The sequence below is a fragment of the Malaclemys terrapin genome, chromosome 8, assembly GCF_027887155.1.
Source record: "Malaclemys terrapin pileata isolate rMalTer1 chromosome 8, rMalTer1.hap1, whole genome shotgun sequence".
Lineage (NCBI taxonomy): Eukaryota > Metazoa > Chordata > Testudines > Emydidae > Malaclemys > Malaclemys terrapin.
In genome coordinates, this window is record NC_071512.1 from 108,533,570 (window position 1) to 108,546,481 (window position 12,912).

A 12,912-nucleotide genomic window follows, 5' to 3' on the forward strand; every position below is an offset into this window, starting at 1 on the left:
GGCACTCACAGTTAGCCCTAAGCAGGGAGTATTTGACCCAGTAACTGGGTGACACAGGCCAAATAATCAGTCCCTAAAGGCCCCAGGCACTGTCGTTTCTAAATACAGGGGTGGCCAAAGCATGCCCCCACGGCCAAACAAACCCATCAAGTTGTACCAGCCATTTTAATGTTTGGTAGGTACAGCCTACAGCTTGGATTCTGGTTGCAGCACAGTGGGTGGGAGACCTGTAGTCTCCAGAACACATTCAAGACAATGCGCCCTGCTCCATTTTACACAGCGTGGCCCTCAGCCAGGCCCCCGGGGGCAGTGGGGATAAAACCAACGCTCTCGCTCAGCCACGTCAGCTCTGACTGCACCGAGTGCATAAGCAATTAAAGGGGTTCTCCTGCCTCGCACGCCTGTACAAGCTGTAAACGCTTCAACCTCAATTGACTCTTTGGTAAATGATTTTCCTTTGTTGGAATGATGCTGATGCAGCTCTCGATTCAAATTCTTAGTTAAAATGCAATTTTTGTTAACGTCTCCCTGCTAGAGTTGGTAATTGACTCCTAATGGACTCTGTCATGGTTGAAATGACGCTCGTGTAACAACAGAAACCGCCTCCCTGCCTGCCCTGCCGCACGTACCTGGGGACGTACATGCAGCCAGACGCCAGCCCACAGCCGCCACTCAGGGGGGCGCAGACCAAACCAGCTGGGAGCTTTAAACACCTTTGATGCCATTTCCCATCACCACCCCTGTTCTGCTCCCACCACTTCTGGGTTCTCTCCCCTAGAACGCAGGACGCTCAGGCAGTGGGCGAGCTGTGCTCTGCCAGCCAAGGGAAGCTCACACCACTGTGCCCTGGCTTCATGGCCCAGAGACCCCCTTTTTGGAGCAAGAAGGTGCCTGGTGAGTAGCTGGGCAAGCACCATGAAGCAACAACAGCCAGCAGTGCCCTTCTCCTCCCTCCACCCACCCTGCTTCAGCTAGAGACCACCAGTCCTGCCTGCGGACAGCGGCACAACGCGCCCGCTGCTCAAAATGCAGGGGAGCACCAATTCCCAGCCATCGGGTGGCTCAGCTAGCTGAGTTCGGTGCGATTTCATAGTTCAAATAACCCCTAGCATTCCACAAACATGAACTGATTCCGCATCAGGGCCCCGTAGCATCACCCCCATCTTACCTGGGGAAACTGAGGCACAAAGGGGAGGAGACAACTGTCCAAAGCCACAGAGCGGGTCAATGGCAGAGCTGAATTGAAACCCACAAATCTGGGCTCCCTAGTTTCTAGACCACATTGCTACTGAAAATATACCTGGCTTTGGGTCCAGACAGCAGCCTCCCCCCGCCCCAGCTGAAGCGCAGCACCTGACACTGGCAGGACGGGACCGGTCCTGGGAGGAGAACCCAGGGAATAAATGTTACCCAGTGACAGCAAAGACAAGCAATGTTTACAGGCTTCTCTGTCTCTTTCTTCTGCGGCAGCTTCTTCTTGGGAGCCTTGCGTTCCGCTCGCCTCTGCTCGGTGGTGGTGTCGGCAGCGGTAATGAGTTTCTGCAGGTCTTGGGTTCTCTTCTCTCGCTCTTTCTTCCTGGCTTCAATTTTCCGCAGCTCCTGGATCAGATATTCCTCTTCCGCCACCTGCCGGCCAGAGCGAGGGAAGGCAGTTAGAGCAGCCGAGGCGGCAAAGCAAGGCAAGGGGGCCACCTACCGACAACAGCTCTGCTCCCACGCCAGTCCTGCACCGCCCAGTGGCCCCACACCTGGCCCTGCACACAGGTTTTAGCTTCCTTGCCTTACCCAGCCGAGGCACCCAATACTGCAATTCCAGCAGACATTTAGGGCCCAGCGGGTGGCTGCTAGATCCCACCCTGGGCCCAAGTTACTCCCCTGACAAACCCGACCCCTTGGTTTTTCCTTGAAGAAGAGAATTCAGTGTGACTCGTTCTATAGGGCTCCTTGGGGGGACAAAAGTACTGTGGGGGCAGCACCTTGCATCACACCAATGACTTCTGCTCCCCTGCACTGATGGGTGACAGATCCAACCCCCCATGGGCCAAGGGAGACTAGCAGGACTGGGATATACCGAGGGGCAGGAAGTCGGGTGATTAACTGGAAGGGATTGCTCTCTCTCACCAGCTCCCTGGGAACACGGAAGAGCCGTCCTGGGAGCGCTGGGACCGTCTGCAGCTAGCTACCATTAATTAGCCAAAGAGGAAGATCGGAGCCTCCTGTGCGACATTCCAGACCCCAGTGTACTCCAGCAGGACTGGCACTCCTACCGAAGAACCTGGGATTCGGCGCTCCGGCCTGCTGCCGTTACGGCTAGGTACTGCCTGCGCTCCCCAGAAGTCTGGGGCAGCCCAGCAAACGCACACCCTGGAGAGAGTTCAGCGGCGGCCGGGGATCAGCCCTTAGACCCAGGGAAACAAGGCCCGGGCCACGACCCGTGCTAAAGGCTGGAACCCCGTGCTGGGGTTAGAGCAGCCGTTGTCAATTGGTGAGCCCCAAAGAAGCTGTTGCTAGAGATCATTACCCTGCTTCTCTCCTTGCCCCCCAACCTTCTGCCAAATAACTGTGCCAAATCATGGTCTCACTGCGCTCGGCCGGTCTGGTGCAGCCACCTGTTACTCGCCAGACACACAAACTGCAAGCCCCGGAGGGCAGGGGCCACATCTTTGTGCCGCGCCTAGCCCAGCGGGACCCTGAGGCATGCCTGGGGCCCGGAGATGCTACAGTAATACAGATAAGTACTAATCCTACAGGGCTTCCTCTGTGGAAGGCCTGCGGGCTGCGCTGGGGAAGTAGGATTGACGGTGGAGACAGTCTGGGAAGGGGCGGCCCGGCTGCCTTCCCGCACTCCCGCTGAGTTACCTGCTCTGGAGTCCTGTTGTACAGCCTCTCCAGCTGCTCCTTCCTACGTCTCTCGTGGCCGGCGTCAAAGACAGGGATTTTCAGGTCGGTGCCCGGAGCAGCGCGGACGTTGGCCAGCTTGGCGCAGATGTGGTAGTACCGTTCCTTCAGGTCCTCCACTGACCTTTTCTGTGGAATACCCCCCAAAACAGACAACGTTACAAGAGGGCTGAAGGAAACCTGGCTCCCAGCCTTTGGGGGAAGGAGACCACGCCTCCAGAAGCAAGGCTAGGGAGAAGGAATGGCAGAGTGTGGAAAGGCCTGTCCCTCCTGACTGGCCCAGTTTCTGGGAGGGTCTGTGCAGGTTCCCGCCAGCTGCTATAAGCACCCTTCACTACGTGCCTGCCAATGCTACTGTCTCAGGGTTACAGAAAAGGGCTGGAAGTGAAGAGATCTGGGTTTAGCCTTGACAGTCACCGACTCATGGTGTGACTGGGAGAGCGCCTGTACCATGCCTCAGTTTCCCTATCTCTAACATGAGATGAGGATACTGTCCCTCCTTTATAACGTGCTTTCAGATCCCCCAGGCAGGTGCTACAGCCCTACGTCACCAGTGTTATCCCTGTCGCGCTGCTGTTTCTCTCTCCTGCTGGCAGAGACTGGCACATGCAGAAGGGACACAGAGCTTCCTCCTGACAGCCCACAAGAGAAAGCTGTTCTCAGACAATGGGGTCTGGTGTTTGAGCTCCCAGCCGCAGGCCTGGATTTCACACGGAGCACGTGACAAATGCTCTGGGGCCCCGTGACAAAGCACTAGTGATTCACTCTCTGCTTTGCATTGTACCGAATGAGGTCTGAACAGAACGTGACACAGGGGTGCAAGATACACCAATTCCCCTGGGTTCCCCCGCCTGGCTGGAACCGGGGCAAGGAGAGCCCGGGCTGCCTCAGCTGCCCTTTGTGCTTTGTTATAAAGCTAATACTCTGTCCTGCTACGGCGCCCTTCAGCAGAGCATCTCCCAGGCTGTTACAAGCTTCAGAACCAGGCGGTGACTCTGTTTCCCCCAGAGCGCTCCCCTACCTCACAGGGAAACAGGGTGGAGTAGTAGTTAGTGGAGAGGACGAAGAGTCAGGAGTCCTGGGTTCTATTCTCAGTTCAGTGACTTGCTCCTTCTTCACAGGCCTGACAAAGACTCACGCAAGGTCACGGCACAAGTCAGCAGCAATTGCTGGAGAAGAACCCAGGATGCTGGTCGTTCACTGCACCATCTACTCAGGACACTCCCTACACTAACACAGGAACAAATCAACATACCCTTAGAGCCCCGACCGGGGTTATTCTATCTACTACCCAAGATCCACAAACCTGGAAATCCTGGACGCCCCATCATCTCGGGCATTGGCACTCTCACTGAAGGACTGTCTGGATATGTGGACTCCCTACTCAGACCCTACGCCACCAGCACTCCCAGCTATCTCCGTGACACCACAGATTTCCTGAGAAAACTACAACGCATTGGTGACCTCCCAGAAAACACCATCCTAGCCACCATGGATGTAGAGGCTCTCTACCCAAACATCCCACACACAGATGGAATACAAGCTGTCAGGAACAGTATCCCTGATGATGACACAGCACAACTTGTTGCTGAGCTCTGTGACTTTATCCTCACGCACAATTATTTCAAATTTGGTGACAATATATACCTCCAGAGCAGTGGCACCGCTATGGGCACCCTCATGGCCACACAATATGCCAACATTTTTATGACTGACCTGGAACAACGCTTCCTCAGCTCTCGTCCACTCATACCCCTTCTCTACCTACGCTACATTGATGACATCTTCATCATCTGGACCCATGGGAAGGAGACCCTGGAAGAATTCCACCATGATTTCAACAGCTTCCACCCCACCATCAACCTCAGCCTGGACCAATCTACACGGGAGGTCCACTTCCTAGACACCACAGTACAAATAAGCGATGACCACGTTAACACCACCCTATACCGAAAACCCACCGACCGCTACTCCTACCTTCATGCCTCCAGCTTCCACCCCAGACACACCACACGATACATCGTCTACAGCCAAGCGCTGAGGTACAACTGCATCTGCTCCAACCCCTCAGACAGACACCAACACCTACAAGATCTTCACCAAGCATTCTCAAAATTACGATACCCACACAAGGAAATAAAGAAACAAATCAACAGAGCCAGATGTGTACCCAGAAACCTCCTGCTACAAGACAGGCCCAAAAAAGAAACCAACAGAACTCCACTGGCCAACACCTACAGTCCTCAGCTTAAACCTCTCCAACGCATCATCAGTGATCTACAACCCATCCTGGACAATGATCCCTCACTTTCACAGACCTTGGGAGGCAGGCCAGTCCTCGCCCACAGACAACCCGCCAATCTTAAGCATATTCTCACCAGCAACCACACACCGCACCATAACAACTCTAACTCAGGAACCAACCCATGCAACAAACCTCGATGCCAACTCTGCCCACATATCTACACCAGCGACACCATCACAGGACCTAACCAGATCAGCTACAACATCACCGGTTCATTCACCTGCACGTCCACCAATATTATATATGCCATCATATGCCAGCAATGCCCCTCTGCTATGTACATTGGCCAAACCGGACAGTCACTACGCAAGAGGATAAATGGACACAAGTCAGATATCAGGAATGGCAATATATAAAAACCTGTAGGAGAACACTTCAACCTCCCTGGCCACACAATAGCAGATGTAAAGATAGCCATCTTACAGCAAAAAAACTTCAGGACCAGACTCCAAAGAGAAACTGCTGAGCTCCAGTTCATTTGCAAATTTGACACCATCAGATCAGGATTAAACAAAGACTGTGAATGGCTATCCAACTACAGAAGCAGTTTCTCCTCCCTTGGTGTTCACACCTCAACTGCTAGCAGAGCACCTCACCCTCCCTGATTGAACTAACCTCGTTATCTCCACACTGATTTATACCTGCCTCTGGAGATTTCCATTACTTGCATCTGAAGAAGTGAGGTTCTTACCCACGACAGCTTATGCTCCCAGTACTTCTGTTAGTCTCAAAGGTGCCACAGGACCCTCTGTTGCTTTTTACAGATACAGACTAACACGGCTCCCCCTCTGATACTTGACACAGAGCACTAGATGATCTTCCCGCCCAGAGGTGAGACGCGAAGCCAGGAGTCCTGACCTCCAGGCCTCTGCACTCCCCACCAGCTCAGCCTGCCTCTCTTTCAGTGCCTGGTGAGTTGTTTTCCTGGCAGGGACAATTTTCTCAAGGGATTCTGACTTCCTAAGAAAATGCAACAGGGAACTGACGCGAGTTGTGGCGGATTTAATTATAAACAAAACGAGCAGTAATACCCTGTGCTGGAAATTCAATATTCCTCCCTGCCAATAATTCATTCTTTTCCCCTAATTAAGCTGATACAAAGGGTAATTTGCTCCTCCCAGCTGCACGTTCCGGCGCTCACCTTGAACTGCTGGTGGTCGTAGCGGTCATGGATCACCACGAAGCGCAGGTCAAACCTGCGGGAGAGGTCGAAGAGGTGATCCGTCTCCGCCTTGGTCCAGGCGTCGTCATGCAGGTACAGCTGATACTCCTGCTCCGAGTACACAGGCACCTGCACCGTCTGCACAGGGAGAGAGAAGGGAGGTGTCTCACTCGTCAGCTGCCCCCCACCAGTAGCTGGGACCTCTCTCGAACTGCCCTACCGGCGGCAGAGATGGAGCAAACCAAAACCACTGGGCACAGACGAGCAAGGGGGGCATGAGTCTTTGCCCAACTGGTCCCCTTACCCACCCAACTGCACCCCCTGTGGACTCTCACGTGCCCCATACCCCGCGGCAGCCACTGCCATGATGGAGCTATGGGGCCAAGTGGAAGGGGTCACGTGGAATCCTCCGTCCCTGGCCTGCCACGGTTTATTTGGTAATTATCCCTGTACATTTCCAATGTGCCCACTGCCACAGTATCCAAACACCAAGAGGTCCAGAAGTCCTGGCCAGGCCTCCCAGCATGGTCTCACTTATAGACTCATAGACTTTAAGGTCAGAAGGGACCATTATGATCATCTGGTCTGACCCCCTGCATGCTGCAGGCCACAAAACCGTCCCTACCCCTTCCCTGGACTCTGCTGTTGAAGTCCCCAATCCTGTTTTAGTGACTTCAATCGGCAGAGACCCTCCTGCTAGTGATCCCTGCCCCATGCTGCGGAGGAAGGCGAAAAACCTCCAGGGGCTCAGCCAAGGGGAGGTGTACAACCAAGAGGGACCTCTCTGAGAGGCAGGGACTCTGAGTCAGGGTCTCAGACATTATGTTCTGGGGATCGTTCTCCTCTCAGGCCAACCGTGTTCCCCATTCCGGCTGCTCTCCGAGAGGGAACGACATGGCCCGGAAGTCGTTACCAGGCCCTAGCCTGGAAGCCCTGACTCAGGACAGGCTGAAAGCAAACAACCTCGTGTTCACAGCTACCCTCCTCCCTGTTCCACAAAGCCCTCCCAGCCCAGTCCGTTCTCCCCTCCAGCAGCGACACCTGGGCATTAACTGTAACCTAGCAAACAAGGAAGTCTCCTGTGCTGTCATATACCCCCACCCGCCAGCAGACTGTGAGCCCCTCCTACAGTCAGCACCTGGCCCTGTATTCCCCCGGCACAAATGTCTGAAGGTTGGCTGTGGTGCAGCTAAGGGCCACCAACCCAGCCGCCACCTGCTCTCTTCCCCACCATCACTGGCCCTTGCGCGCGGACAGCGGCCCTCACTCCTGAGTCCCCAAACGCCGTCAGGGCAGGGGGCACAAAGCCAACGCCGGGCTCAGCCCCCAGCCTGCTTTGACAGGGTTGGACTCTGGACGCCAGCACATCACTGGCATCCCACGGATGCTCAGAGAGCAGCAGAAGAGCCGGCTGAAGTCACAACACATGGTAACGCAACGGGGTGAGAGTAGAGCCTGGATCCTGGGGAAAGGGCTGCTCCCTTAACCCCCACCCCCCCACACGCCCACCCCCATCGGGTCCGGATGGCAACGTCTCGCCTTCACAAAAATACCCCCCAGCACATTTGAACGGGCCCCCAGCGCCAGACACCTGAGCAGCACACTCCCCCTGCAAACCCCAGGCCAAGCATACAGAGCGTCTGCCCCAGCTCCAGCCACCTCGGAGCAGCATCTCTGAGGGGCAGCCCCTTCTGTTCACAGGTGACGGGTCTGCCTGGGCACAGGGAGGCAGCCTGTCAGCTGGCCGTGCACTGGGCAAACCTCGCGGCACTCAGGAAGCATCTCTTAACCATGGAAATCAGGGCAAGAGCACTGCCTCAGACGGCTTATGGGACACCCAGACAGTGGGATCATTACAGGGGCTGGGAACGGGTCAGCACTACCAATCCGGACCAGGCTGGGGAGCGGAGGAGAAGAGATTGGCTGGCTCACCGATTTCGGAATGGGCCCCAGAGCCTCTCATCTCTAGGGACAGCTACCCCACCCAGGGACTGCTACTCTCGGACAGCGAGGGGTCTCTGAAACAAGAGCTGCTGGCCCAGCAGAAATGGCTCGCGAGAACAGCGAGTGCTTTTGAATTCGGAGAAGCGGGGCGGAGGCGGGGCCACGCCCTGCCGGTGTTAGCTCAGTGCCGCGTCGCAGCAGGATGGCCGGCATGAGCAGGTGGCTCTGAATTTCTCAGAGTCTCCCATTGCGCGAGCGCTTCACTGCACAGATACACGCACTGAGGCGCCAATCACCAAACCCTTTGCAGAGGTGGATGGCCAACGTGTAGGGCGCCAACATAGGAGATGCGGGTTCAAGTCCCTGCTCTTCCCGTGTGACCCTGGGCCAGTCACTCGGGCTGTCCGTGCCTCAGTGCCCCATCTGCTGCCCTGTCTCCCAGCGGTGCTGAGAGGAGAAATACATTTAAGACTGTGAGGTGCTCAAATATTATGGGAATAGGGCCACAGAAGTACCCCAGGCCTGCAGAAAGGTGCTGGCAAGGCAGAACTGACAGCCCCTGGACCCTTCCTCACATTTCCCTGACCTCCTTTTTTTTTTGGCTTTAGACCTGGGAGAGGCACAGAGACCGCCCTGGTCTTGACGGCTGGTGGCCACCCTGGCACAGGTGTCCATGTGCTGATCTGATCTCTGTTAGTAGCCTCTGACACTAGTGACCATACGGGGACGCTGGTGCGCTGCCCATGGCATGCCCCGCCAGACTTGTGCTCCAGTAGATCACGTGTGCCTCCCAGAGCGGTCCCAGAGGGGGATCCTTTCCCCAGGAGCTCTCTCCCGTGGCATCCTCCATGCCTTGTCACAAAGGGAGCGTCCAGAGGAGGTGCGGAGAAGGCCTGGGCTGCAGCACAGAAACAGGCTGGCAAAACTCCGTTCTCACATCTCTCAAAGGCCCAGACAGTGCAGTGCCTGTCAAGTGCTGGACTTGGAGGAGAGCTGGATGGCTGGCAGAGTGGACAGGACTGAAATGAGATGGGAACGCCAGACGTATCTGCTCCTTCAAGCAGAGGGTTGTATCTGACCTCAGAACAAGGAGCACAAGCTTGGAGCCCTGCTGGATTTTTGGCTTTTCCTGGAGTTCCAATCAGTAGCAGCTGCGAACGAGGCTTTCCCTCCTCACTGCATGGCAAGAAGATTGTGACAGGGACATTACTCAGGACTTGGTCACGTCCAGACCCGGAAACCAATAGGGCTACGGCTCATCTGGAACGCTCCACTGCTGGTCACCCGTCTCAACAGAGAAAAGAGACGGGATTCAGAGGCGGGAGCAAGAATGATTAGATGAAAAGGCTAGGAATGATTAGCTCAGAGAGGAGACGAATGAGAACATAAGAATGGGCACACAAGATCAGACCAATGGTCCATCTAGCCCAGTATCCTGTCTCTCTGACAGTGACCAGTACCAGGACTTCAGGGGGAGCACACAGAACAGAGCAGCTGCAGTGACCCACCCTTGTCTTCCACTGCCAGATTCTGGGAGTCAAAGGTTTAGGGTGCCCAGAGCATGGGGTTGCATCCCTGACCATCTTGGCTAATGCCCACTGATGGAACCTCCAGGAATTTATCTAGTTCTTTTTGAATCCAGGTATACTTCTGACTATCACAACATCCCATAGCAATGAGTTCCACAGATTAATTGCGTGTGATGTGAAATAGTACTTCCTCTTGTGTGTACTAAACCTGCTCCCTATTCATTTCATTGGGTATCCCCTGGTTTTTGTATTGCAAGAAAGGGTAAATAACACTTCTCTATCCACTTTTTCCACACCAGTCATGATTTTATAGATGACTATCACATTACCCCTTTGCTGTCTTCTTTTCTAAATGAACAGCCCTAACCCCTTTAGTCTCTCCTCACATGGAAGCCGTTCCACACCCTTGATCATCTTTGTTGCCCTTCTCTGAACCTTTTCCAGTTCCACCATATCCTTTTGCAGATGGTGCGACCAGTACTAGACACAGTATTCACAGTATTTATATCATGGTACTGTATTATGATTTTTTTGGTCTTGTTTTCTATCCCTTTCCTAACGTTCTGTTAGCCTTTTTGACCGCTGCTGTGCATTGAGGGGAAGTTTTCGGAGAACTATCCGCTGTGACTCCAAGACCGGCTCTGGGACCGGCTCTGTTCAACATCTTCATCAATGACTTAGATATTGGCATAGACAGTACGCTTATTAAGTTTGAGGATGATACCAAACTGGGAGGGATTGCAACTGCTTTGGAGGACAGGGTCATAATTCAAAATGATCTGGACAAATTGGAGAAATGGTCTGAGTTAAACAGGATGAAGTTTAACAAAGACAAATGCAAAGTGCTCCACTTAGAAAGGAACAATCAGTTTCACACATACAGAATGGGAAGAGACTGTCTAGGAAGGAGTACGGCAGAAAGGGACCTAGGTGTTATAGTGGACCACAAGCTAAATACAAGTCAACAATGTGATGCTGTTGCAAAAAAAGCAAACATGATTCTGGGATGTATTAACAGGTGTGTTGTGAGCAAGACACGAGAAGTCATTCTTCCGCTCTACTCTGCTCTGGTTAGGCCTCAACTGGAATATTGTGTCCAGTTCTGGGCACCGCATTTCAAGAAAGATGTGGAGAAATTGGAGAGGGTCCAGAGAAGAGCAACAAGAATGATTAAAGGTCTTGAGAACATGACCTATGAAGAAAGGCTGAAAGAATTGGGTTTGTTTAGTTTGGAAAAGAGAAGACTGAGAGGGGACATGATAGCAGTTTTCAGGTATCTAAAAGGGTGTCATAAGGAGGAGGGAGAAAACTTGTTCATCTTAGCCTCTAAGGATAGAACAAGAAGCAATGGGCTTAAACTGCAGCAAGGGAGGTTTAGGTTGGACATTAGGAAAAAGTTCCTAACTGTCAGGGTGGTTAAACACTAGAATAAATTGCCTAGGGAGGTTGTGGAATCTCCATCTCTGGAGATATTTAAGAGTAGGTTAGATAAATGTCTATCGGGGTGGTCGAGACAGTATTTGGTCCTGCCATGAGGGCAGGGGACTGGACTCGATGACCTCTCGAGGTCCCTTCCAGCCCTAGAATCTATTAATCTCTTTCTTGAGAGGTAACAGCTAATTTAGAACCATCATTTTATATGTATAGTTGGGACTACATTTTCCAATGTGCATCACTTTGCACTTATCAGTGTTGAATTTTATCTGCGTTTTGTTGTCCTGACCTCCAGTTTTATGAGCTCGTGAATAATTTTGTATCATCTGCAAATTTCACCACTTCATTGTTCACTCCCTGAACGCCCTCTCACAAAGCAAGAATGAGGAGACACTCAATTAAAGGGAAAGGCAGAACATTTCAAATGGAAAACAGGAAAAGCTTGTTTACCAAACAAATGAACCAACCTGTGAAATTCACCTCCACCAGATCTCACTGATAAGAGCCTAGCAGGACTCTAAGACCCATTAAACCCATATATGGGTACTGAGAGCAGCCAGTCGGGTTAGCTCAGATAAAAGGTAGGGAGGGAAACCCTTGTGTTTCATGGCATAAGCTGACCACTACAGGACAACACTTCCCTTTGGGGCAGGGACTGTCACTTACTATGCGCTTTGCCCAGCACTCAGCACAATTGGGCCCTTAACGGGTTGGCCTCTCGGTGCCGCTGCAGAATAAATGATAAATCATTAAAAGAACAGCAGCGGGCTATTCTACAAATCTCCCACGGCAGGGTCTGGCACTGGCCACTGTTAGAGACAGGACCCTGGGCCGGATGGACCCTGGGTCTGATCCAGTCTGGCACTTCCCAGGGAATGCAGCTGCCTGGCTCCTTAGCGGGGGTTTTTGCATGGAGCTCAGAAGGCTGACACGAAATCGAGCGGAGGAGGAGCACTGAGATTGGAGAGGGGTCTGGAAGCAAGTGGGGATGGAGAACCTAGTGAGAGGGAGGGAGGGAGGGAGGGAGCTCAAACGAGGGCCTAAGCAGGAGGAACTGTGACTGAGACTGTGAGGAAAAGACTTTAAGGGCAAAAGGGGTCAAGCTTGGGGAGAAAATGGGCAAAGGGTCTGCACCCACTAGCGCACACTCCCCTCCAGAGCCTGGGACGGAACCCAAGAATCCTGAGTCTCACCATTCCTCTGCCCCCAGCAATAGCTGTGTAACCCAGTGGCAGAGTGTTTTATCCCCCTCTAATGCTGGTCCATGTAGCAGTAGTAGGTTGCCATCCTCGATCAGTTACTCTCTTAGCTCTAGTGGCAGAGGAGTGTGTGGAGGGTCTAAAGGTTCCAACCCTGCTGAGGACCTGTGTGGGTGTCAATATGATGCCAGGGCATGAAATTTGTTCCTTCAGTTTGATTTTAAAATCTAGGAAGTTACACACACAAAACCGAATATTATGAAGGCTGCAAAGCCCAGCCCTCCAAAGTTAGGAAACACCAGAGTTCAGGATGCCTCTTGTGCATATGTAGGATATAGTCTTTAATTACATGGTCACATATTATTTTTCTACAGGACCCTGCCTCGTTTGGCACAGGCTGGCCCTGCCCTGGGGACGAATCAGGGCTGTGCAGTGAAGGAG

The 12,912-nt window shown here is 53.1% G+C and overlaps 1 protein-coding gene across 3 annotated transcripts in view; it reads right to left on the bottom strand.

Annotated features, from left to right (window-relative positions):
• DMAP1 (DNA methyltransferase 1 associated protein 1) overlaps positions 1–12,912 on the bottom strand; it is a 49,167-nt gene that overhangs the window by 23,546 nt on the left and 12,709 nt on the right. For all 3 annotated transcript variants that reach the window (XM_054038022.1, XM_054038025.1, XM_054038024.1), the window contains exons 5-7: positions 6,345–6,503; positions 2,860–3,027; positions 1,441–1,626 (exon numbers count right to left, since the gene is read on the bottom strand). In XM_054038022.1, the coding sequence (XP_053893997.1) occupies positions 1,441–1,626; positions 2,860–3,027; positions 6,345–6,503 (513 nt within the window). The remainder of the gene's footprint in view (positions 1–1,440; positions 1,627–2,859; positions 3,028–6,344; positions 6,504–12,912) is intronic.